Below are 27,257 nucleotides of genomic sequence, written 5' to 3'. Positions count from 1 at the left end.
AGTGCCACAAATCCTGGAAATGTTTACATTTTGTAGCACACAACACAATTTGTATTTTATAATTGTGCACAGAAGGTCATTGTGGAGTGTAAGTTCCGAGTGGCAACACATCACCTTCCCAATGAGTGAAGCAGAACATCCCATACCTACAACCTCCCACCTCCCAGAATGACAAGGCAATGTGTGCATGGGAACATAATCACCCACCTTCAAGTTCCCTCCATACCAATCTGGTTTGGACGTATATCACCATGCCTTCATCATCACTGGACCTAACTCCTGGACCTCCTTCCCCATCAGCAGTGTAGAGTGCCTTCACCGCACAGCCAACAGCAATTCAAAAAGGTGGCTCACCACCACATTCTCAAGGGCAATCTTGGGACAAAATTTGGGGAAATCCACACAGTTTAAAGGATGCATTTCCTCAGAGTGTGAATTTATTGGTATCTCCAAGTTTTTGAACCCTTCCCAATGTGAACAATTAGCTTGGATCAATCGCCTTGAAAACATCCCATCATTTCCCATCATTTGGATTTGAGAGACCCGAGGATCCTTTTTTCTTATTCCTTTGTGGGACATGGCTGGCTGGCCAGTATTTATTGCCCATCCCTAGTTGACCAAGGGCAGTTGAGAGTTAACCACATTGCTGTGGCTCTGGAGTCACATGTAGGCCAGACTGTGTAAGGACAGCAGATTTCCTTCCCTGAAGGGCACAGGTGAACCAGTTGGGTTTTCCCCACAATCGACAATGGTTTCACGGTCATCACTGGGTTCTTAATTCCAGATATTTTGTATTGAATTCAAATTCCATCACCTGCTGAGGCAGGATTCGAACCCGGGTCCCCAGAACATTAGCTGAGTTTCTGGATTAATAGTCTAGCAATATTATCACTAGGCTGTCAGGGAGCCTTGTCCACATCCTGGGAAATCATGGATGTACCACAGTAACATCCTCATTTATTATTCAGACATGTTTATTATTTCAGACATTCAGACCATCAATGTCTCATTCAATGTTTTTCCAGTGCTACTATGACCAATATTAGAAATACTTGCATTCGTATAGAATTTCTAAACACATCCCAGTGAAGTTCACAGGAGTGTTAACAAAGCAAACATGTCACCAAGACAAATAAGGATAAGTTTCCTTTCATAGGATGTGTGTGTCACTGACAAGTCCAACATTTGCTACCCATCTCTGATTGCCCTTGAGCTCAGTGGCTTGCTAGGACAGTAAGGAGTCAACCACATTGTTGTGAATCTGGAGTCACATGCAAATTCCCCTAGTGACTCAGATGAGGATTTTATAACAGCCAATGGTAGTTTCATAGCCACCAGATTTGAAATGAGCTTTCAATTCCAGATTTATTAATTGAATTCCATCAGCTGTCATGGCAGGATTTGAACCTCTTTTCTCCAGAGTGTAGCCTGGGCCTCTGGATCACTAGAAGAGTGCCACCACAACCTTCCCCAGGTAACATCAAACAGTCTGTGGCCAAATGCTCGGTCAAAAAGGCAGGTTTTAATGAGTATCTTAAAGGAGAACATTGTGGCAGAGAATTGGAGAGGCTTCCAGAGTTTAGGACTACATCAAGTGGGAGAGGTGAGGTTATGATATATTTGAACACAAAGGTGAGAATTTTAAAACTGGGACATTGCTGGAATGGGTCTGAGTCAAGGTCACTGAGCACAGGGCTAATGGGTGAATTATTGCTATTACTGTACATAACCAGGCCAGTAATTTGTAGGTCTCTGTCTCTCTCTTCCCATCACCCCAGATATTGATGAGTGCGAGACTGGATTAGCTGATTGTTCGCATGGATGCCTCAACACTCGTGGATCCTTTTCCTGTGTCTGTAACTCAGGCTATGAACTGGGTGCCGATGGGAAGCAGTGCTATCGTAAGTTAACCTGTTGATCCTTCATACTGGTACAGAGCCATCAGCAGTGAGAAAAATATCAGGATAAAGGATGAACAGACCAATCCCACTGACATATAGACTCCTGAGTACAATTCATTGCAAGGCCATTCATCCCATCTTGCAAAAACCTCAATGATATCCCACTGAAGGACAGTCTGTACTGAAGGACAGAAATGGTGAAGCATTAATAGTAATAACTTCCCTGTACACACAAGGAAGCATTGTAAGTTGCCATTCTATAAATGGAGGGGAGAATCTCATTTCTGTATTTAGGAGTCACTAAGGGATGATGACACAGTGCACTGTAAAAGCAGCTGCAAGAAAGGCACAATAAATATATTTTATTGAGAACTAGTTAGTCCAGTTTGTGCTATTTTATCTGGTGAGGCTGGATTGAACCCAGCCCAGGCCTAGGAGTTTAATGTCTCCTTTATTTATTGGCTGTAATGTTAAAATAAGAATGAGACAACATAGAGGAAACTTTATCTTGAACCTAACTCATACTGTGCCTGTCCTGGGAGTGTTTCGTGGGGACAGTGTAGAAGGAGCTTTACTCTGTACTTAACCACATGCTGTATCTGTCCTGGGAGTGTTTGATGGGGACAATGTAGAGGGAGTTTTACACCATTTCTAACACCATGCTGTACCTGTCCTGGCAGTGTTTGATGGACGACAGTGTAGAGGGACCTTTATTCTATATCGAACCCCATGTACTTGTCCTGGGAGAATTTGATGGAGGATAGTGTAGATAGAGCTTTACTCTGTATCTAACTCCGTGCTGTACCTGTCCTGGCAGTGTTTGATTAGAACAGTGTAGAGGGAGCTTTGCGTTGTATCTATCTCCATGTTGTACCTTTCCTGGGAGTGTCGGGGGAGCTTTCCTCTGTACCTAACCCATGTTATACCTGCCACGGAGGTGTTTGATAAGGGTAGCATAGATTGAGCTTTACATCATGCTGTACTGTCCTGGAAGTATTTGGTGGGAGTTGTGATGTGGAGATGTCGGCGTTGGACTGTGTAAACACGGTAAGAAGTCTCACAACACCAGGTTAAAGTCCAACAGGTTTATTTGGTAGTAAACACCACGAGCTTTCGGGGTTTGCCCCTTTGTCAGGTGAACTCCCACTCATCTGACGAGGGGGCAAACCCCGAAAGCTAGTGGTGTTTATGACCAAATAAACCTGTTGGACTTTAACCTGGTGTTGTGAGACTTCTTACCGTGTTTATGGGGACAGCATAGATTGAGTTTTACTCTGTATCTAACACCATGCTGTACCTGTCCTGGGAGTGTTTGATGGGGACATTTCAGTGGGATCTTTACTCTGTATCTAATCTTGCGCTGTACTTGTCCTCAGAGTTTTTGATGGGGATAGTGGAGAGGGAGCTTTAAAATGATCAAAAATACATCAGCAAAATACCTGCAGAAGAGTTCCTTTCAGTTGACAGTTGATCGAGTATTTTATTTAATTGACTGTTGTTGGAACCTTGCAGAATGCAAACTGACAGTCGAGTTTTTTACATCACAAAGTGACTACACCAAGCTTATCGATCACCCAGTACTTTGGGATGCTTCTGTCGCTTGGAGTTATTTGTGAAATGATTACAAAATGTTCTATCACATGTTGGATGAGTGTAATTGAGCATTTGTTCAGTAATGACCAGATAGTCAGTTCTGGTGATGTTGATTGAGGGATAAACATTGGCCAGGAATCAGGCAGGAGCCTGCTCTTTGATAAATATTCTACTGCGTTCAGGCAAACCTTGACAAATCAGTCAGCTTGCCCACCAGAATAGAAAGGAGTGAAAAAGGTGCTAACGGAGCAGTGAAGTGATCCGACTGCTTCAATTTCAGGAATTGAGATGGAAATCGTCAACAGCTGTGAATCAAACAATGGAGGATGCTCCCATCACTGCCGCCACACATCCAGTGGTCCTCTCTGTAGCTGCAATCAAGGCTTTCACCTAGACACTGATCAGAAGACATGTGTGGGTAGGTAGTGCTTAACAAAGGTGATGTTTCATCAGTCATTGTTGAATCATGTTTGTGTACCTCAGCAGTGAGGGTTTAATTAACGTACAACAACACAATTAAATAGAAAATAACACACCATACTTGATTGTTTGATACTGAGGTGGTACCTTGAGTGATCTATCGCTCCAGAGTCTGACACTGAGGTTAGAAAGGAGTCTTTCCTTCTAGGATCTGGGTTTGGAATTCAGTCCTGATGATAATTGCACAGACTATGAGTTTGTTAAGGAATTACTGTCAATAATTTCAGCGCATAGCATTAATCTACCATAATTAGGGAGACACTTTGGCTGGGATTTTCCGGATGGGATTTGTCATGGGCAGGATGCAAAATTCAGAGAGGCAGCCCAAACGTCCATTGATTTTGGGAGAGGATTTCAGTTGCACTTTGACACTGAAACAACACTTGCTTTTGGAGATGCTACAGAATGGTTAATGTGGGAAATGTTGCTTTGGTGCAATAAGGAACACGCTTCTGAAATTGGGGTTAAGATGCATTCTTGGCGATAAATGTTTTGTATCAAGCTTCCTCCGTAGCAGATGTGTGAATAGTTTGATACTGAATGAATATAAGATAGAACTGGTTTCTGATTTGGGTCACTGTCTGTGCGGAGTTTGCGCATTCTTCCCATGTCTACGTGGGTTTCCTCCAGGTGCTCCGGTTTCCTCCCACAGTCCAAAAGACATGCTGGTTAGGTGCCTTGCCATGCTAAATTCTCCTTAGCATACCCGAACAGGTGCTGGAATGCAGTGACTAGGGGATTTTCACAGTAACTTCATTGTAGTGTTAATGAAAGCCTACTTGTGACACTAATAAATAAAGCTTAACTTACAAAGATCTGACTACACGAATCCCATTTTCTAGCACTTGACCTGTAGCCCTGGAGGCTATGGCAGTATAAGTGAATATCTAAATACTTCTTAAGTATTATGAAAGTTTTTGACTCAACCACCCTTTCAGACAGTGAGTTCCAGACTCTCACCCCCCTCTCTTTCTCCTCAATTTTCCTCTTATCCTTCTACTGCTTACCTTAAATCTATTCCCCTTGGTTGTTGACCCCTTTAGTAATGGGAAAAATGCCTTCCTATCCACCTTATCTCTGCCCCTCAAAACTTTATACACCTTCATCAGGCCCACTCCCAGCCTTCACTGCTCCAAGGAAACAGCCCCAATCTATCCAGTTTTTCCTCATAGATTAGACCCTCCAGCCCAGACAGCATGCAGGTGAATCTCCACTGCAACATCTCCAGTGCAAACACATCCTTCCTATGATGTGGTGACCAGAGCTGCATGCAGTACTCCAGTTGTAGCCTAACCAGCATTAGTCTGCACTGATTACAATCCCACTCATGACTTATCCCCATGACTCCATGCATTTACCCTAACTAATCCCCCTGATACTAAGGGGCAATTGAGCATGGCCAATCCACCTAACCTTGAATGTATTCAAGAGATATAGCACTTGGGTGGGTGGGATCAAAGGTTATGGAGAGAAAGCAGGATTAGGCTATTGAATTGGATGATCAGCCATAATCGGGATGAATAGCAGAGCAGCCTCAAACGGCCAAATGGCCTCGTCCTCCTCTTACCTTCTATATTTCTATGTAACTATACATCTTTGGACTGTGGGAAGAAACCGCAGCGCTTGGAAGAAACCCAGGCAGACACAGGGAGAATGTGCAAACTCCACACAGACAATGACCCAAGCCAGGAATTGAACCACACCCCTGGCGCTGTGGGGCAGCAGTGCTAACCACTGTCCCACCCTTATAGTGGGAGCTGAAGTCACAAATAGGTCAGATTTGGTTAAGGAAGAGCAATTTTTCTTTCCTAAATGAGCAATGCATTTTTGTAACAATTAAACACTCTTGTTGATGCTACATTTAAGCATTCTTATTGATGCTACATTTTTATTTCCAGCTTGTTTTCAAACTGAATTTACTTTCTCAAAATGCAACAGTGGATTTGAACTCAATTTCTTATTAGGCCTGTAACACAACCATGCCACAAAAATGCCAAACTCTTGATCACTGTCCAAAGACCCATGCTGGAAAATGCACCAATAGGGCCAGGGGCTGAGGAGAGGAACAGGCTCAGATGTGACGCACCCCATGGCCAGTAGTTGACTATTGGGTCATGGCGAAAGTTTACATGGTAAATGCAGACACAACTTCGGACTCCAGTCAGCAGGTGCAAGACCCCCACCACAGCTAGAGGGCAGCACCATGTTTGGAAAAAGCCTGGGCGTGGGGAGATTCACCCCTTCTCCATAAAACCAGTTCTGCTTAACGAATAGAATTCAGTGATGGGAAGAGTTAAGGTTGCTGTTTTTGTTACTGCTTTACTAGCCCAGTGATTAATAACCTCATTTGCGGTTTATTGCTGCATTCACTGTTATTACACTGATGGTTCCCAGAGGGGAACATTGAGGATGTGATTAGGTTACATGTTCGTGCACTGTCTGAATTTGCAAACCAGCATTACCACATATCTACATGTGTGTTTCTGATCAATTCCAGGTACTCTACAGCACAAACGTTTGTGGCATTTTGCAGAGTACTGCATACAATAAACTGAGGTACACAAATTTGGACCAATAAAACATAACCAAGGCAGAAAGAAGTCTGGCTCATTAAAAAAAAGTGATATTGACCTCAGTGTTTCATGGTTCTATAGCAGTGGAATGTAATTCTTTCCCCCAATTGTACCCAAGTCCTGTTCTTCCTGTTTTCCTTTCTGTCCTCATTGTAGTGGTATTGGAACCAAAGCCTGGTGTATCAATACCAGTACCCATACCTGTAACATGCAGATACCAACGCTGTATCAATACCAATACCAATATCGGGTGCGAATGATATCAAGCGACACCAAAATTCTAAACCCCATTGAGACACAGCTTTGTAATCCCCTCACATGCTTCTCTACAGTTTGTAGTGTGCCTCTGCGATGTGTGTGGGAGATTATATAATTTCTCCCTTGGTTTCAAGTTTTGAACGAGTTCCGAGTCCAGTTTTTCCAGATAAGTGTTCAAGGTGTGAAATATACAAAATATATTCCTTCATTCATAGGATGTGGGTGTTGCTGGCTGGGCCAGCATTTAGGTGGCACAGTAGTCAGCACTGCTGCCTCACAGCGCCAGGGACCAGGATTCAATTCCCGGCTTGGGTCACTGTTGGTGCGGAGTCAGCACATTCTCCCTGTGTCTGTGTGGGTTTCTTCCGGGTGCTCCGGTTTCCTCCCATGCTCCAAAAGACATACTGGTTTAGTGCATTGGCCTGGTAAAATTTTCCCCCAGTGTACTCGAATGTTGGAGTAACTTCATTGCGATGTTAATGTAAGCGTACTTGTGACACTAATAAATAAACTTTTAAAATGTTATTGCCACCCCAAAGGGGGTTTAAGAGTCAACCACATTGCTGTGAGTCTGGAGTCACATGAAGCCCCAGACCGAGAAAGGACGGCCGATTTCCTTCCTGAAAGCACATTCGAGGATCAATGAATTGAAAATCCATGGGGATTAAAAGCTTGGTGCCGGCTTACTCCATTCCCAGTCGGAACACCGTGGCAGGAAGTTGCTTGACTTTTTTCCCACACCGCCAACGTTACTTCATGTAAACCGTGTTCGCTGCACTCCTCACAGGTCAGCAGCAATTCTGAGGAATTCCCCAGCCTGGGTATTTATTGTGTTCTATGTAGCACCCTAGCTGCCACTTTACATTGAGCTGCCTTACCTGAGTGGTATTAAAGTTACCAATCGGTCAATGAATAAAAGCAATGATCATCTTTTAAATACATTACAACAGAGACCTCACTCCAAAGAAAGTACCCAATTGGCTGTAGTGTGCTTTGGAATGATCATGAAAGGCGCTATATAAATGCGTCCTCCTTCTTTAAGTTGTTTAAATTATACAGCATTGTTGGAACTCAGATCATAATTTAAAAGCATATTTTGATTGAGATTGTGATGTCTCCAAATCCTGAGCAGATATATCTAGTGGATCAACAATCTCAAGCCTCGGGATCTGTTGGCTGCTGCCTGTGGTTGGAGGGCTGAAGAGTATAACTCAGATATGGGAAGGGAAGGATTTGATGAAGCATCAAAATGCTGGGGTGAGGCAAGTGCAGTTATTGGAGGATTGGGGGCAGCAATAAAATGTAAAGACATGGAACTCTCAATAGCTTATTCAGGTATGGAGGCATGAATCATCCTGAACCAGTGCACCGTGTGTCAAATTTAAACCCAGGTTCTGGATGGCAACTAATACCAATAATCAATAATAACCAACAATATTGGAGAGGGTACAAAATAGATTTACTAGGATGTTCCCAGGTATGGAGGGCATTGGCTATGAGAAGAGGTTAGAGAAACTTGGTTTGTCCTCACTGGAACGACGGAGGTTGAGGGGCGACCTGATAGAAGTCTACAAGATTATGAGGGGCAGGGATATAGTGGATGGTCAGAAGCTTTTTCCCAGGGTAGAAGAATCAATTACTAGGGGGCATAGGTTTAAGATGTGAGGTGCAAGGTTTAAAGGAGATGTACAAGGCAAGTTTTCTACACAGAGGGTGGTGGGTGCCTGGAGCTTGCTGCCAGGGGTGCTAGTGGAAGCAGATGTGATAGTGACTTTTAAGGGCCGTCTTGACAAATACATGAATAAGATGGGAATAGAGGGATATGGTCCCTGGAAGGGTAAGGGGTTTTAGTTCAGTCGGGCAACGTGGTCAGTGCAGGCTTAGAGGGCTGAAGGGCCTGTTCCTATGCTGTAATTTTCTTTGTTCTTTGTAATAACCAACAATGCCAAGTGACCCCTTTCACACAGACAGGCTGATTGACGTTTTGTCTTGGTCTCATACAGATGAGGATGAGTGTGACGCTGGTGCTGGCTGCTGTCAACAGGACTGTTTCAACACTCCTGGGGGATACGAGTGTGGTTGTCATGCAGGCTACCGACTCAGTCTGGACGGCTGCACATGTGAAGGTGAGAATTGACCGTTCAGTTATGGATGTAACGTGGCTGGATTTAAACTCAATACCCACAATGCTTCTAGCCAAATGCAACAAGACAAAGATTGTCTTTTGATAGCTTTATACTCCAGTTTTGCTCAGACTTTCTTTCCGGTATCATTGTTCTTTTAATTCCCTTCCTTGTTTTGCTGATCATAAGAGAAAGGAGAAGAAATGTTCTTTTAGTTTATGAAGGCTGATTCGTGTAATAGTTCTCGGAGGCAGAAGTCACCAAAATCCCTTTATTCACAAGTCTTTCAGCAGCATACAGAGTGCTATCAGTTAGCAATCTACACTCGGAGTGCCAGAGGAACTGACATGCCTGGTTAAGTACAAAACAAGAGGCTCCTTGATTGGCCATCAATTTGACCCTTAATCAGGGAGCTCATATTCTTACAGGCCCACCTCAATTACCTAATTAAAGTCATTACACTCACCCTTATGTGTATCGTCCAATTCCCTTGATTGGATGAGGGGCACATAATTCCCTGGGAGAGAGATAAGAACATCAGAGGGAAAAAAAATTAGAGAAATTTAGGAATAAACTCTGGGATATTCCTTAAAATTCGAAGAATGAAAACTGGAGATGGCCAGTGTAATTCTTCCGTGAACCTGATACCCTCTATAGCTTGAATTAATGAATTAATGCAGGAACGCATCCAGATCTGTCTGGATACATGTAGCAATTCCATTCTTTCTGTAACCTCCAAGTGCCCCTCTTACACGCTGTACCATGCCTTGGCATCTTCACTATGCAGAAAGCAATATTTAGTACACACCATTTCCACCTATTTCGCTCTTCTCATCGACTCGAGCTCTTCCTCATTTCAGGTCAAATCAAATTTGCAAGAACCATCCGATATTGCTGAATTAGCCACTGGAAACCCCTGAGATAAATATCAGCCTGGCTCAGCTGACCCTAGTCTTTTGGGGTTGGGGTAGTTGGGGTTCAATATCTACACAACGTAGCTTGGTCATTGCAGCAGAGAGGGTGTGCAACATTTTGGAGGTGCCATTTTTCAGATAAGTTGTTAAACTTAAGCCTCACCTGTCTGCTCAGGTGCATGTAAAAACTCCCACAGCACTTTTTGATGGAGAACAGGATGCAAAAACAGAAAATGCTGCAAAATCTCAGCAGGCCGAACAGTATCTGTGGGGAGAGAATAGAGCCAACGTTTCGAGTCCAGATGCTCCTTCGTCAGAGCTGTGATGAAGGGTCATCTAGACTTGAAATATTGGCCCTGATTTTACTGGCACGGTTGGCCAAGGCTTATAAGATCGTGCCCGAGGCCAATGGTGAATGCCACACTGAGAGCCTCGCCCACCCTGAATTCAGAGCAGCCGTGCCAGTAAAATCAGGCCTGTTGGCTCTATTCTCTCCCCACAGATGCTGTCAGACCTGCTGAGATTTTCCAGCGTTTTTTGTTTTTGTTTCAGATTCCAGCATCCACAGTGTTTTGCTTTTAAGCTCTTTTAATGCCCTGGCTGATATTCCTCATTCAACCAGCACCACCAAAAATAGATCAGCTGATCATTTAATTTTCTTATTGTTTGTGGGACATTACAATGCACAAACTCTTTGCAAAGATGGCCTGAGTGATAACTGTGAGCAGTAACAACATGGGATCTTGTTTTGTGACAAGATTGTAAATTTACTTTCAGTACGAGTTAAACTCCAATTGGGTGAAAACCTTGTTGTTAATCTTAATAATAAAATTGGTGTGATTGTCACACATTTTTACTTTTATGATTTGTCTGTTATTTAGGTTTGCTTGTGTTATTAGGCTTGCTTGTACTTTATGCTTGCTTGGACGTGATCTTACTGGTTGTTCACGCCATTTTTCGCGGCAGTGAGGTCAGAGAATTTAGCGTTCAGCCAACTCTACATTCATTGCAGCGGGATGGGAAAATCACATGGCAGTAAGATTCCAGCCCTTGTTTTAGGTTTGTGCTATAGGTTTGTCTGTGCTATAGATTGGCCTGTGCTATAGGTGAGCCTGTACTTTAAGTGTGCTTGTAATATAGATTTGAAGTTTTAAAGTTTATTTATTGGTGTCACAAGTAGGCTTACATTAATAGTGCAATGAAATAACTGTGAAAATCCCCGAGTCACACGCCGGCACTTGTTTGGGTACACTGAGAACTTAGCATGGCCAATGCACCTAATAACACGTCTTTTCAGACTGTGGGAGGAAACCCGCACAGATATGGGGAGAACATGAATACTCTGCACAGTGACCCAAGCCAGGAATCGAACCCAGGCCCCTGGTGCTGTGAGGCAGCAATGCTAACCACTGTGTCATTATACTGAAAGTAGGGTAGTGTTCGTTACTTTTATCTGTATCCTATATTTGCATGTACTTTATACCTACTTGCCTGTGCTTCAGGCTTGTCTGGACTTTAATGTTACTGGTAGTTTCTACTCTGCTGTTTTTTAAGCTTATCTTTGCTATAGCTTAGCCTGTGCAATATCCTTGTCTGTCCTTTCAGTTGCCTGAACATTTTCACCAAAGAGAAGAACTTCACCCATTTCATTTTTCATGCATTTAGGATTGAATTTCTTCCAGAGCAGAATGAATTAAGCCCAAATTGCTACTCTACCTAACTGAGCTGGCAGACTAGGGACTGTGCTCACTGAGATCCATCTCCAGTGGTTCTTGAACTGTTGATGTTGGACAGGAGTCAGTGGTTGTGAAGCAACAGAGCAAAACAAAAATAGAATATTTCAGTTTTTAAAAACCTGTAACAATTAGCTGTGTGAGCAGTTGAGAAATTGCTGATGTGAATGTTTCTGAGACAGCAGGTTCCATCTGCTGCCTCTGCACTGAAACCAGTTCCAAAAGGAGGGACGTGTGGAGGTAAGGGACTTTGCTCGTCCTTGGAAGCAGTAATTGGAAATTCTGTACCAAATTTACTTTGAAATGATGCATGTACTTTCCCAAGTCCCGGGGTGATAGGAAAGCTTTGTGAGCTGTAATTTTAGTCAGTCTTGAGACGAACTCAATTTTATTTCATGTAAGGTTATTTCCTTTTTAACCCTTTAAATGTTTTGGTCATAATTTTTAGAATTCGTTGCTTTTCCTCTGAGCAGCCTCCCTCGCAGATTTGTCCATAATTAACCAAAGCAGGTGGTTGGTGGTGTGAGGGGAGTGAATATTTCAAATCTGTGTGGACTTTGCACGTTCTTCTTTCTGTGTGGGTTTCCTCTGGGTGCTCCGGTTTCATCCCACGCTCTAAAGATATGCAAGTTAGGTTGATTGGCCATGCTAAATTGCCCCTCGGTGTCAGGAGGATTAGCTGGGTAAATACATGGGGTTATGGGGATAGGGCCTGGGTGGTATTGTTGTTGGTGCAGGCTCCTTCTGCACTGTAGGGATTCTTTGATTCTATAAAATATTTCATGGCTGGAAGGGATTTTATACTTAACTCTAATTGGTTTGGCCTTATTAGGCAATGAGAAACAGGTGTTCTTGGATGAAGTAGATTGAGTTGTCAACATTCTATGATAACATGGGTCTTGAGTGTTTTTGTGTGGGGTTGCCAACCCTCCACAGTTGGTCTGGATTGAAGCTCAATCTCTAAGATACTGCTGTGTGCAACCTTGGAGAAAAATCATCGGGGCAGCTAAAAAGATTGCTTTCTTAAAAATTTCTTTGAACATTTCACTTCACCAGGTATAAAAATATTGAAAATGGGGAAAGGAAAGGCTGACAGTTGAGCATCATCCAATTGAGTCTTTTTGCTTTCCAATTGGCGTAAGAAGACAGTGCACCACAAATATGGATGTGTCAGCCAATGAATGGCTGGAGTATGAGGGCAAGCCATGTGATGAAACCTCCTGGAATACATTTAATCACAGTTAGCAACCCTAAGGGCTCACCACCACCCCTCACAACTATAGAGAAATTTGACACAATCAAGGAATATAACTATTCACACCTTGCAAGAACCCTGTCCAAATATTGGCATGTTCCCATGAACCTCCTCCAAATATTGACATCTTCCCAGGATCTCCCTTCATACATTGGCATCTTCCCAGAAACCCTCTGTAAACATTGATACATTCACAGGAACCCTGGCAAAAACTGGGTTTTTTGGGTCAAAAAAATTCTAAGGATGCTAGAAACTGGAATAAAATCGAATGTCCAAGAATAATTGTTTACTGGTACAGAACTGAAACATTGCTGAAATTTTTTGTTGAAGCTTTTTGTTTTGCACTCATCAGGACTATTTGCAGGAATACCAATATGAGGGGAAACAACAGGGACAATTCTCCCATCCTGCTGCGTTGCTTTTTTTAGCACAGCGGGCTGGGAGACTCTAGCGGGGGTCATTATGTGAGCTCCCTGCTGAGCGCTTGGGCCTGAGCGTGTCTCCTAGTGTTGGATTTCCAATGCCATCAACTCTGCGCTGGAAATTGGTGCAGAGCTGTATAATGTATGCAGTGCCTGATTTGCATACTATTTAAATGCCATTAGTGGACCCCGGACTGAAATCTCTGGGCCTGTTAGCATCTCCCCCCACCCTGCCAGGAGTGGTTCAATCCAGCGGGGTTTACAGTAGCCCCCCACATGCAGGGAGCTGGCAGCCCAACCTCGCTGGAGTGAAGGGTGGGGGGGGAATCAAGGCCTCCGCCGAGAGGGTCAGGCAACAGGGGACACACCCGCTGTGCATTGGCATCTTGGCAGTGCCAGTCTGGGTTCCCTGGCACTGCCCAAAGGGCAAAGTGTCAATGCCCAGTGGGCACCTTGACACTGCCTACCAGGCATGGGCCAGTGCCCAGAGGCAGAGCCTAATGGAGCTGGGGTCTGATGAGGGTGGGGAGGTGGTTGAGATTGGCCCAGACATATTTGGGAGACCAGCAATCAGGCAGTAGGGGTGGGGGGGGGGAGGGGTGTCACACAGCCGGCATTGCAGGATCATGGGGCTGGCCAGCGATCAGGAGGCCGGCAGACAGGGGCCACTGTGCGTGCACTGATCTCAGTGCTGACAGATCAGCGCATGTGCCGTGGCCCATTCAGGGCTATGCTGCCGGCCTCTCCAACAGGAATAGGCCCCACCCACTGATTTTTAGCATGATTTATGCTAGTGTACTCAGCAGTCACAGTGTGTGGGAGATTCTTTTTTAAACTCCCGCTGAAAAAATAACCAGTGTGACTTACTCTAGTTTTTACCCAAATTTGACACTTCGGATTTTTTGGGAAAAATCCCAGCCAACAAATGTATACCCTGTGAGGAGAGAGGGCTGATTGGTTGGCTGTCACTTATTTTATTCACTGTGTTTTTGTGCTGTTTCTGTCTGTAAAGAGCAGGGTCCTGTGTATTAATGAACATAAATATGTAGAGATGGATGTGTCACACTGCAGCCCCAACTGACAACCTTAAATTGATTGTCAGAGTCATTCTTAGCATACTGAGGATTATTTAACAATGGTTGTCCAATCACAATATCACATCTAATGTTGGAGACTGTGCTTTGAGGTGGATATGGTCTGTTCCTTGTAAAGAGTGGAGGGGACATGTTTTTTTTAATTTATTCATGTGATGTGGGTGTCTCTGGTTGGGCCAGCATTTACTACCCATCCCAGAGGGCATTTAAGAGTCAACCACATTGCTGTGGATCTGGAGTCACACATCGGCCAGACCGAGTAAGGGCAGCAGATTTCCTTCCCCAAAGGATATTAGTGAACCAGATTGGCTTTTATCACAGTCAACAATGGTTCCATGATCATCATTAGAGTTTTAGTTCCAGATTTGTATTGAATTCAAATTGCACCTTCTGTTGTGGTGGGATTCGAACCCGTGCCCCCAGAGCATTACCCTGGGCCTCTGGATTACTAGTCCAGCTACAATACCACTATGCCACTGCCTCCCACATTGCTCGATAGTGTGATAGGCAGCACATCCTTTTGGCTTGACAGCTGCATCCTGCTCGGAGCTAATGGACCCCATTTTACCGTTTTGATTTTCAGTACTGGGGGGACTTGAATCTGGGAGTGTTTCAGATCCAACTTTTAGACCTGTTCTCGGTCCCCCCCCGTCAACCGCATACACACTCTGCCTGAAAAAGAAAGCAGTGATTCGGAATCATCCTGCAGATGCCTGTGGCCGGGGCTTAATGCACCCGAAATACAGCAGCTCCGATCGGGGCCTTCAACTGCGCATGCGCAGTAAAAAATATTGAAAAATGCTCCCCTTCCACCTCGTGCCCAGGCCGGATAATGCCTTCCCCTAGCCCCCACACATACAGCCCCACCCCCACAACATAACTGTTCCCCTTAGCTCCCCGCACCCCGCTACCCAGTCCAGTCGCACCCCTTGCCCCTCCAGCGATACCCATATTCCACGAATGAATGAAAAAATCTATCAAAAAGTGCTTGGATTTTAAAAGCCTGAAGATATTAGGTTAGAGAACAGACTGATGTGGCCACCAGAGTATTCGATATAATTCAGGCCGTAAAGTTTAGTCTTGACCAAGTGAAGCAATATTCATTTCCCCTGCAGCTGGTTCTTTCTCAATTCAGTGAGAGCTTTGAGATTAATGGAATGATGAATCGATGCGTTTCTGACGTCCGCACTGACGACTCTTTGCGTTTTCTTGCCAGATGTTGACGAATGCAGTGCAGAAAATGACATCTGTGAGCACACCTGCCAGAACACAGCTGGATCTTTCCAGTGCTTCTGTGACATCGGACACAAGCTGGAGGAGGACCGGAGGAGCTGTGCACGTATGTTTCTCTTTCTCACTGACAGCACTACTGAGAGGATTTCACATTTGCACAACTGCTTACATTCCGTTTTGCAAAGGCTGGGTCACATTGAGATGTATTAGGAAATTTGCCCCAGGAGTTAATCACAAAGGGAAGGTGGGGTGGGATGTACACTGTCTATTCAATGAATCTGGAGCATAGGAGGCTGTGGGGTTATCTTATACAGATCTGTAAAATAATGAGGGGCACAGATCAGCTAGATAGTCAATATCTTTTCCCAAAGGTAGGGGAGTCTAAATCTAGAGGGCATAGGTTTAAGGTGAGAGGGAAGAGATACAAAAGTGTCCGGAGGGACAATTTTTTCACACAGAGGGTGGCGAGTGTCTGGAACAAGCTGCCAGAGGTAGTAGTAGAGGCAGGTACAATTTGTCTTTTAAAAAGCATTTAGTTAGTGACATGGGTACGATGGGTATAGAGGGATATGGACCAAACGCAGGCAATTGGGATTAGTTTAGGGGTTTAAAAAAAAGGGCGGCATGGACACGTTGGGCCAAAGATCCTGTTTCCATGTTGTAAACCTCTACGACTGTATGGCTGTATGACTCTATAACCAGTGACTTCTGTCTAAGCCCAATGTAGCCATGTCGAGATCCAAAATGAATGTTAAACTATTGTTACAAAATTTCCAACAACAGCAATTCTCTTGCACCTTTAACATAGAGACACTAGAAGCATTATAGAAATATAGAACCAGCAGTAGGCCATTCGGCCCCTCAAGCCTGCTCTGGCATTATGATCATAGCTGATCATTGAACTCAATATCCTGACCCTGCCTTTCCCCCCATATCCCTTGATCCCTTTGGTCCCAAGAGCGATATCCAATTTCTTCTTGAAATCAGGCAAATTTTGGTGATATGAGAGTGTGTGTGAGAGAGTGAAAGTTTGTGTGAGTGAGTGTGAATATGCACGAGTGAGAATCTGAGACTGGGAATGAGCCAGACACATACACACACTCTTCCTCTCCTCCTCCGCCCTCCCCAGACAAAGCAGGCTGGCAGAGGAGGAAGACGTAGGCTGAAAGGCAACCCATTTCCAATCCCCGATTTAATTTGGATCCTGCCGAGGCCAGCTCAGAGTGTGTGCCACCAGAGACAAAAACAAGGCTTGTGTTAGTTAAATCCAACTCCTTATCTCCGCCCCAGTGCTATTACCTTCCCGGGCGACCAGGACTTGGCACCTAGTCTGCCTCTCACTAGCTCTACTTCTTAATGAACAGGCAAACATGATTTTATTGGTTATCTCTGCTGCTTGGCACATTTTAATGGGCATTTTTATTACTAACCTGGTTTTTTTAAATGATCAGTTTATTGCTTTGAAATTCATGTTCAATACCAAAACTTATCATTCCAAAATTTGCTCACTATCCCCTTTGAGTGATAAGAAAATGGAAATGTAGCCCCTTACGTGAAAAGATTAAAGCTGCCTGCACCCTCAGGTAGACATAGATAGATCCTGGATAATATTTAAAGTAAAAAGTCTGACAACACCAGGTTTTAGTCCAACCGATTTATTTGATAATAGACTCACAAGCTTTCGAGGTTTCCCTCTTCGTCAGGTGAATGGAGAGTTCTGGCCTCAGACAGAGCATATAAAGCACAGACAGTTTAGAGATTACTGATTAGAATGCGAATCCTTACACCTAACCTGCTGTTCAAGACCTGAAGTGGCTGACAATGTGAGTGGAAGGAGCACTGATCACAGGTTACAGAGATGTGTATTGTCTCCAGACAGTACAGTAAGTGAGGTTTTGCAAACCCAGGCAAGTCACGGGGGTTACAGATAGTGCAACACGAGCCCAAGATCCCTGTTGAGACCGTCCTCATGTGTGCAGAACTTGGCTATCAGTCTCAAGTTCCAAGTTCCGCACACATGAGGACGGTCTCAACAGGGATCTTGGGTTCATGTCGCACTATCTGTAACCCCCGTGACTTGCCTGGGTTTGCAAAACCTCACTTACTGTACTGTCTGGAGACAATACACATCTCTGTAACCTGTGATCAGTGCTCCTTCCACTCACATTGTCAGCCACTTCAGGTCTTGAACAGCAGGTTAGGTGTAAGGATTCACATTCTAATCAGTAATCTGTAAACTGTCTGTGCTTTATATGCTGTGTCTGAGGCCAGAACTCTCCATTCACCTGACGAAGAGGGAAACCTCGAAAGCTTGTGAGTCTATTATCAAATAAATCGGTTGGACTAAAACCTGGTGTTGTCAGACTTTTTACTGTGTTTACGCCAGTCCAACGCCGGCATACCCACATCATAATATTTAAAGAACAGGGGATTTCTCCATGTGTTGTTTACCCCTCAGTGAAGGTGGATTTACTAGTCATTCCTGGGGAACTGCTTGTATGATCTTGCTGTTTTGCATGCGCCGGTGACCCCATTTCGAAGGATAGTTCATTGGTGTTCTGGGACACTCTGGGGATATGGAAAATTGCTGCATAAACGCAAATTCTCTCTCCTACCATCACCTCTGAACCCAGCTCAAGCATTCACCCACCTTGTCCTGCCTCAGCAGCAACACCAGTGAACAGAGCTCATACTTCAATCAAATCTGTTTGCAAAGCAATCTCTTCCTCAGTGTAACTTTAATTAAACAAGATTGCAACATCTTCCCTGGAATGTTACCGGCATGCCCGCCTCAATTCCGGGGGTGGGTGAGGCTCGGAGAACAGCATTCTCTGTTGGCCTGTTGCAGGATCGTGTGAAACGCGGGCGGACATGGCGGTAAAATTCCACCCACCATTTCCATGTGTAATCCCAGTGGGAAGTTTCTCTTCCTTATCACCCATAGTCCTATAAACATCGCTGTCCTCACCAGGTTTTAGCCCCGTACCTCTGCTGTGTTGGACATTTTTTTGTTACCTCTCCCTCGCCTTCAGTTGTTTTTGGCCGCAGCTCTCGACTGCAGCGAACAAGGCTGTCGCCAGCACAGCTTCGCCTGTTCCACTCTTTACTCGTTCTGTCATTTCAGAGCCTGCCGAATATTAATGGAGTCGAGGTTATTTAGTTTGACTGAAGTGGCCCATCTCCACTCCAGCACAAATCTCTGCCAAAGCAAAGCTGTCGAATAAGCAGTATGCACGGAAATAATACTCGGTCCAGCTGCTTCTTTTGTCAGCCCCTCAGCAGTTTGTTGCAATTAGACATTTTGTAGAATTCCAAGAGCCTAGGATGCTGAAGTCTATTATGATTCAAATATTTAAGGCATGCTTTTAAAGACAATGGAAAAAGAATTAATGTTTAACCAGGATTTGAATAACAGAAACATTCTTCCTGGAGATCGTGTGGCAAATCATTTGAAGATGTGTTTGTCATTCTAAAGAGTATTGTCTGCGGTTACACATTGTGGACTCTCCAACACTTAAACTTGACCAAAAATAACCAGCGTTCACATGCTTTGCATCAACTTTTATTTGCCAGGGATTTACACTGGGAGATGGCCAAAGCTCTTATGGGACAGAAGCAAAATTTTAAAAAAACAATACCGGAGGCATTTTCATATAGAATGAGACCCCATTTAAAATCAACTGTGATTAGATTCAATTGCTTGCAATGTTAAAAAAGGAATACCATATTTGAGTCTTGGACCATTTCATAGTCAGTGATACTAAAAGATTGCATATATTAATGTTTATGGACCTTTGGGGGCCAGACTTTCTCACAGGCTTTGCAGAGTCATTGGAGGGACAAGCTTCTCGGAGGTGACCTCACCATTAACTGCCCCTTCACTCACTGTCCTAGTAAGGACAACAGGCATGTCCCGATGCTGCAGGCCCAAGTGGAGGATTCAGGAGAGATGAGTGCTGCTGACAAAAAGTACAAGAGGACAAGGTGGCACAGTGGCACTGCTGTCTCATAGCACCAGGGACTTGGGTTGAATTCCAGCGTCGGATCACTGTCTGTGTGGAGTTTGCACATTCTCCCCATGTCTGCATGGACTTTCTCTGGGTGCTCTGGTTTTCTCCCACAGTCCAAAGATGGTTGATTGGCCATGCTAAATTGACCCCAGTTTCAGGGATTAGCAGAGTAAATATGTTGGGGTACGGGGAAAGGCCTGGGTGGGATTGTGGTAAATGCAGACTCAATGGGCTGGATGGTCTCCTTCTCCACTGTAGGAATTCAATGATGAAGAAGGAACTTTAACATGGAAGCACTGTTGCTGGACAATAGAGAAGTGCTGAAATGCTCCAGGAGCTGGCAGGACCTCAGGAAGGAGGGGAACTGCCTTTGCAGGACTGGATGCAGCCATATTTGCAGCCAATCATCCATAATATCCTGTCATAGGATCATGGGGCCTCCAACTCTGATAGCCCCCAGGCCTGCTGCATGGAGGTGCCTCCAATGAGCTGGCAATCTGTGCATATGATGGAGGTTGTCCCACATGTGGAAAAGTTCCAGTGATGATGCAAAATCATCGCTGGTTAAAGCCTTAACCAGCCTCATCAGCTACCCACCTCGATGGAATGATCAGCCTGACCCCAGGAAAGTCCCCAGTGGTGGGAACTCATCGAGGTGCCATCCTGGCTGTGCTCCCTCTGTTTTCCCAGCACACCTGTCTGCTATCCTATCTCCACAACCCCAGGAAAATCCAGCACCTGGTATTAGTGGCGATGCTACATTTGCTTAGAGATCCCTCTTAGTCTAACCCAGGGACCATTTTTGATGGATGGCACAGTTATCCCTGATCACAATCTGCCAAATAACTTTTGGTAGTGACCGTGTCCTGAACCCTTCTCCCTCCAGTTGCTCCCTGACACTTCATTCCTGAAAGTTGTGGTATTGGCCAAAGTCTTTGCGAGGACTCCTCTTATTATTATTGACCATGGTGACATTGTGAGCCCCAACACAAAAACAGTGTGAGGTGATGCAGGAGGAGTCAGGCCTCACTAGAACTCTGTTATAAAGAAGGGAATCATTATTCTAAAAATTTTTTTCAAGTGGGAAATCTAATTGTGGTGCCTTGTCCTCTTGTCCTCTCATGTCAGCAGCACTCATCTCTCCTGAATCCTCCGCTTGGGCCTGCAGCATCAGGACATGCCTGTTGTCCTTACTAGGACAGTGAGTGAAGAGGCAGTTAATTGTCAGGTCACCTCCTGGAAGCTTGTCCCTCCAATGTCTCTGCAAAGCCTGTGAGAAAATCTGAGGCGGCTCACCAACAAAGGAGCAGTGCTCCAAAAGCTTGTGATTTCAAATAAACCTGTTGGACTTTAACCTGGTGGTGTGACACTCCTTACTGTGCCTACCCTAGTCCAACGCCGGCATCTCCACATCATTGTTAAAGAAAGCTGTGTTCCTTTATGGTCTCCCCAGTGACCTTCTGGCCTCCTACATTCGCCACCTTTCACTCTAGTCCTTCCCCCCTTGACCATGGTGACATTGTGAGCCCCAACACAAAAAAAAACAGTCTGAGGTGGTGCAGGAGGAGTCAGGCCTAGATCTCTGTTATAAAGAAAGGAATCACTATTCTAAATATTTTTTTCAAGTGGGAAATCTAATTGTGGTGGCGAGGGATCTTGATGAATGGAACTTTAGTAATATGCTCAACATTAAAATAATCACAGCCGTTACAAAATGACTTGCATTCAGACTCAGTAGAGACAAGGTGAACAGGTTTAACTGCTTTACAAAGTGGATGATGAATGCTTGGAAGAGGGAACATGCTGGAGAATAGTGGTGACACATTCAGGACAGAACAGTTTCCATGTTTGACATAGAAAGTGATTGAGTTATGAGAGTAATATGTAGGATTTTCTGAACTTTGGGGCTGAATTGACTGCAATGATCTGCGCCATGTGTAAAGTATTAATTATTTTTGCATAAATCTTCGAACGTTATTTCTATATTTTACCCTCGAGAGTCTTTTGTTTTTTATTGAAAGTTCTTTGCGGGAGAGATGCAGCAACAGTGAACTGAGAATCCTGGAACATTCTTGTTTTCTTTGGCAGCTCTAAGTTGAAATGATCAGGGTTCAGTCAGAGAGAAATCCAAGCCAGGTAAAAGGTTAGATTTTATACTATCTGGAGACGGGTGGGATGAGTGATTGACGCGACAACTCTGAAATGTGTTGCTTCTTTCAGCGTGGCTTGATTCTTTCTTCCGTTTCAGCTCTGGAAGACACCGTGGAGGCTTTGAATGGTCGGCCTGGCTTTGGGAGATTTATTCCCGAGGTGACATTCTACCACGGAGAGGAACTAACCCAATTGTTCGATGATGGCAACGAGGAAGGCGGGGAAGGGGAAGCACGAGGGGAATTCACCCTTTCCCAAAGCTTTGGTGAGACTGCCGTCAGTGCAATAAACTTTTTGGGTGGCATGGTGGCACAGTGGTTAGCACTGTTGCGTCACAGCGCCAAGGAACTGGGTTTGATTCTGGCTTTGGGTAATTTTGTGGAGTTTGCATATTCTCCCCGTGTCAGCATGGGTTTCCCCTGGATCCTCTGGTTTCCTCCCACACTCCAAACATATGCAAGTTAGATGGATTGGTTATGGTAAATTGCCCCCTAGTGTCAGGGGAGGGTTAGCAAGGTAAATGCATGGAGTTACAAGGATAGGGCCTCAATGGGATTGTTGGTGGTGCAGGTTCGATGGGCTGAATGGCCTTCTTCTGCATTGTAGGGAATCTATGGTCTTTGTAACCTTCTCAGTTCCACAAGGCATGGGGACTTCAGTATTTTATACTTGTGCAGTAATTCTTGATGGAACCACTTAAATACCATTAAGGACTATGGTCCCTGAGTCCTGATGGACATCATTTTAGGATCTTAAAATAATTGGCTGGTGAGATAGTTGAGGTGTTGGGTTTAATTTTCCAAAATTCCCAGATTCGGGGAAGGTTCCACTAGATTGGAAAATAGTGAATGTGACTCCTTTATTCAGAAAGCAAAGGAGACAGAAAGCTGTAAATTACAGGCTTCACATCTGTCATAGGGGAAATATTAAAAGCTATCATGAAAGATGTTTTAATAGAGCATTTTGAAAAGTTCACGACAATCAGGCAGAGTCAACATGGTTTTGTGAAAGAGAAATCAATGTTTAACCAACTTATTGGAGTTTTTTGAAGAACCAGCATGTGTAGTGGATAAAGGGAGGACAGTGGATGTACTGTACTCAGATTTTCAGAAGGCATTTTATTAGCTATCATGTCAATGGTTATTGTGGAAAATAAAAGCTCATGGTATAGGGGGTAATATATTGACATGGACAGGAGTTTGGCCAGCTAACAGGAATCAGAGTAGGCATAAATGGATATTTTTTAGTGTGCAAGATGTAACGAGTTGTCTGCCACAGGAATCAGTGCCCTACCTTTTACAATGTATATGAGTGACTGGGATGAAGAGACTAAAGGTATGGTTACTAAATTTGCTGATGGTATAAAGATAGATAGGAAAGTAAGAGGACATTAGGAGACTACAGAGGGATAGCAATAGCTTAAGTGAGTGCGAAAAGATCTGGCAAATGGAGTATGGTGTGCGTTTTATTTTGCTGAACAACAATATACATTCGTTGATTCACACATTCCACAGTGTAGGAGTTAAACCCAAATACATGTGGGATATGAGCTTGAGGTCTTTGATTATTCTAAGTATGTAGGACGTTGTCTTGATGTATTTAGGATAGGATTTAGCACAATTGTAGCTTTGTGACTGAGCTTTGGAGTGTTTCAAGTGTGTTTGATAGCCTAATATGTGGGTGTTTGGTATAAGAACTTGCAGCTGAATCAGTGAACCCCTCACAAGAAACAGATTATATTCTACTATTGAATAGCAGAAAGAACAGATTTTCAGGCTTCATATGGCTTAGCTTTCAGAGTTTAAGAAAGAAAAGGTGAGCAAATTTAACTTTTGAATAACTTTGAAGAGGTTGGAGGGGCGTGTTAAGGGATAGGTGATGCTTGGGGGTTGGTTTCAGCTGAGTGAGATGGTAACAGAGTAATTGTGGAGGGATACGGAGATAGAATTGGAATGGGATGAGAGAAATCAGTAATTATTAATGAAGCAGTTTTGGGGACATTGAGAGATGGTCATTACTGGGTTTGAGAAAGGTAGTCTGGTGGTTTTTGATGGCTAGTGAGACAGGATTTCATTTGCAGGGAGAATGAGAAGGTCATGTAATGATTTAATCAGCACAGGGAGATGGTTCTGGAGTAGTTCTGAATGGATGAGAAGATGGTCATTATTTTGGAAGGGTAGGATGTTTTTGGAGTAGTTTTGAAGAGATCAGTACTTTGGATACAGCAGGTTACCATTATATGCAGGTAGAATTCTGCAATGGGTTTGGAGGGACATTGCAATATTGTAAGACCATAAAACCATAAGACATAGGAGCAGAATTAGACCACTCGGCCCATCGATTCTGCTCCACCATTCAATCATGGCTAATATTTTCCTGATCCCCATTCCCCTGCCTTTTCCCCATAACCCCTGATCCTCTTATTAATCAAGAACCTATCTATCTCTGTCTTAAAAACACTCGATGACCTGGCCTCCACAGCCATAATATAGTTATAATATCTCACTGAAATTCTATATGGGATTTATTTGGATAACTCTCTGGATATTGTTTGCAGTGTGCTGGGATGGAACCTTTGGACATGACTGCAGCTTGACCTGTGAGGATTGTAAGAGTGGTGGCATTTGCAATGAGGCTCGAGATGGATGCATTTGCCCAGAGGGCTGGACCGGGATCTTGTGTAACCAGAGTAAGTAAATCTTAAACTCTGAAGCGTGATGTGACACTTGTATATTTTTGAGCCATGTATACATCTTGTCAGTTCATAAACATGGGAACTACAACTGAACCTGCTGTGTGGCAGTGTCAGGAAAAAGATTTAGAGTCAAAGAATTCTCAACAGTGCGTGGAAGTTTCAGCGTGCAATGATATATAAACAGAACATGCTGGAAAAATGGGAGGTCTGGTAGCATTTGTGGAGAGAGAATCGAGCCAATGTTTCGAAATGTTGGCTCTATTCTCTCCACGGATGCTGTCATACCTGCTGAGTTTTTCCAACGTTTTCTGTGTTTGTTTCAGTTTCCAGCGCCCGCAATATTTTACCTTTATCTCTGTGAAATGATATATGACTGTTGGAAGTAAGGTCACGATTGGAGTTTCTCACATAGTGGAGAAAAGGTGCTTTCCCACATGGAGAACCAAAGGTTAAGCCAGCTCCAGACACCTGAATCTTTAGGTGGTCAGTTTGGAAGGAGAAACACAGACCTGGAAATGGTGAGATTGAACCATAAAAGGAACAAAGAACAAAGAAAATTACAGCGGAGGAAGAGACCCTTCAGACTCCCAAGCCTGCACCAACCATACTGTTCATCTGAACTAAAGCCCCCACACCCTTCTGGGGACCATATCCCTGGTTCTATTTCCTCAGCTGAAGTAGAAGAAAGTCAACTGATGAGTTATCAACCATTTTCTCAGTTTATATTTTAACAGATAGAATACAGGTGGCCATTATTCATTTCCGTGAATCTGCAATGTGTGTGGCTTGGCTGAGGGTATTTGTGTTTTAAAAAAAGGGAAATGAAAGGTCGCTGATTGAGCAGTTTTAAAACTATTGGGAGTAATGGTCTGGCCTGTAGAAGACCTTTTTGGAAACTTGCCAACTCTGTTTTAACATCTTCCTGGAGATTCTGTCACATGTCCTCCTGCCTCCAATCAACTTGCTGCTGCCATTGGCCAATCAACATGTCCAAGATCATGGCTTCCCAACCCAAATCGGGAGACCAACAGGTTCACTAAAATGGAAATAAATGCCAAACCTGTCCTTATGTCATATCCACAAGTTTCAGCAATTATCACTGGGTTGCAATAAGTATGAGATTCCTGACTGATTTCCCCCCTCCCCTTACCCATCTCCAAGCCAATTCTCGCATCAATAATACTGCCCTGAGTGAGATCAGTTAACTCATTCCAAACACCAAGATTGAACCGTGGACCATCTGGATCTGTGAGGCTCAAAACCCTCACAGTACCAACAGGGGAGCGCATTCTTTTTATGTATTTCAAAAATTAAATGCCTGCGTTACATTAAAGAGGTTGAATTCAGCAGCAGGCGGTTTAAACAGTCGAGGGGAGGAATGCTGTTTATAAGGGACATAGCAAGCGATCACTTTGGTGTGGAGATGTTGGAAGTGTGGAAGAATTCACTTCACCTCAGCCTCACGACAGGCACATTCCCTGCAGCTAGAATTCCAGAATTAATTGAATGCACAGTAGATGCTATTTCAGTGAGAGAATAAACATCCCAGCTACAACCATTGGGGATGTGTGAGTCACTTGTGGACACTAGAAATGCCAGCCTGCTACTCTTTGTGGGAACAGAGGGATTATTACACATATAAAGACCAAGGTTCATGTAGTTCACCTTCTACCATCCCATTAGGCGCAAGATATGATGATAATGGAGTTGTCAGTTAATTGTAGCAATCGATCTCTATCAATTAGACCAGGGCATGCTGAACTATCTGAACCTTGGAGCTGCAAACAATTATTTTCAAACATTTGAATGTCGCAGGACCATGATAACCTTTACAAGCATATTTTATTTTGCTATTGCATACACTAATGTGTCCTTCCATCCAACGCAGTCCCCACTCACTCAGAGGGTCAACTATCAGAGCCCGAACCCCAGTTCCCGGTTCTCAGCCAGGGCCCCACTGTCAGTGTCCACCTCCACCCCTATCCCTGGCTCCGCTTTCATGCTCATCCTGCCCAACCACCACCTTGTTTCTGGCCTCCATCAATACCGGCTTTGCTCTTAATCTCCTTCCAATCCGCTCTCACCCCAGTCTGGTGATATCGACTCACACAACTGATGGCACCAGACAGAAAATCCAGTGCAAGAAGGTGCTCAGCAGGCTGTACACGGGTGCAGCAGCTACTGGGGGTGTGAGCTCTGCATCACCGGATCATAGAATTTGGGTTGAACAAGTCAGGTTAGAGTTGGGCCAGTGGATGTGACAGCTCAGTATGGCCAGCCAGTATCCTGCCCAATTCTTCAGAATGACCCAGGTTAATCTCCCCTCCTTAACTACTGCCCCACTTTGACTAGAAGATAAGTTTGTGGAATGCTTTTGTGACAGTTTCTTGGAGCAGTATGTGGTGGAATTGATTAGTGCTAATGCTATCTTAGAGCTAGTATTGTGTAATGAAGCAGGGTTAGTTAGTAACATCATCATGAAAGATCTACTGGGAAAGTGATCCGTTGAATTCCATGTTAAGTTTGAAAGTGACATATTCCAATCGTAGACAAGAAAATTAATCTTGAACAAAGTTAATTAGATTGACATGAGAGGAAAACTGGTTAAGGTTAATCGCGGAAATAGTCGAAAAGATTTGGGGGCAATCTGACCAAAAAAATTCTAAGTCCAGGATGTGTATGAAAACGGGAGAGTTTCAGATCCATTTTTTTGGGCGAGTTCAAATCTGCGATCTTATGCACTCAGTGCATGAATAAAACAGCAGAATAGTTTCTTACCTTTAGAGGAAGGGGCGGGGCGTAAATCGCCCAAAAGCTGGCTA

The 27,257-nt window shown here is 44.1% G+C and overlaps 1 protein-coding gene across 1 annotated transcript in view; it reads left to right on the top strand.

The window, feature by feature from the left end:
- The window catches only part of LOC145360025 (uncharacterized), a 185,596-nt gene that overhangs the window by 79,676 nt on the left and 78,663 nt on the right, over positions 1-27,257 (top strand). The window contains exons 5-10 of the mRNA XM_080214923.1: positions 1,779-1,901; positions 3,775-3,912; positions 8,809-8,931; positions 15,563-15,685; positions 21,838-22,005; positions 24,298-24,429. Of these exons, the coding sequence (XP_080071049.1) occupies positions 1,779-1,901; positions 3,775-3,912; positions 8,809-8,931; positions 15,563-15,685; positions 21,838-22,005; positions 24,298-24,429 (807 nt within the window). The remainder of the gene's footprint in view (positions 1-1,778; positions 1,902-3,774; positions 3,913-8,808; positions 8,932-15,562; positions 15,686-21,837; positions 22,006-24,297; positions 24,430-27,257) is intronic.

This window comes from Carcharhinus amblyrhynchos, chromosome 30, assembly GCF_965287045.1.
Source record: "Carcharhinus amblyrhynchos chromosome 30, sCarAmb.v2.hapA, whole genome shotgun sequence".
NCBI classification, from domain to species: domain Eukaryota; kingdom Metazoa; phylum Chordata; class Chondrichthyes; order Carcharhiniformes; family Carcharhinidae; genus Carcharhinus; species Carcharhinus amblyrhynchos.
This window is presented reverse-complemented; position numbering and strand designations above follow the sequence as displayed.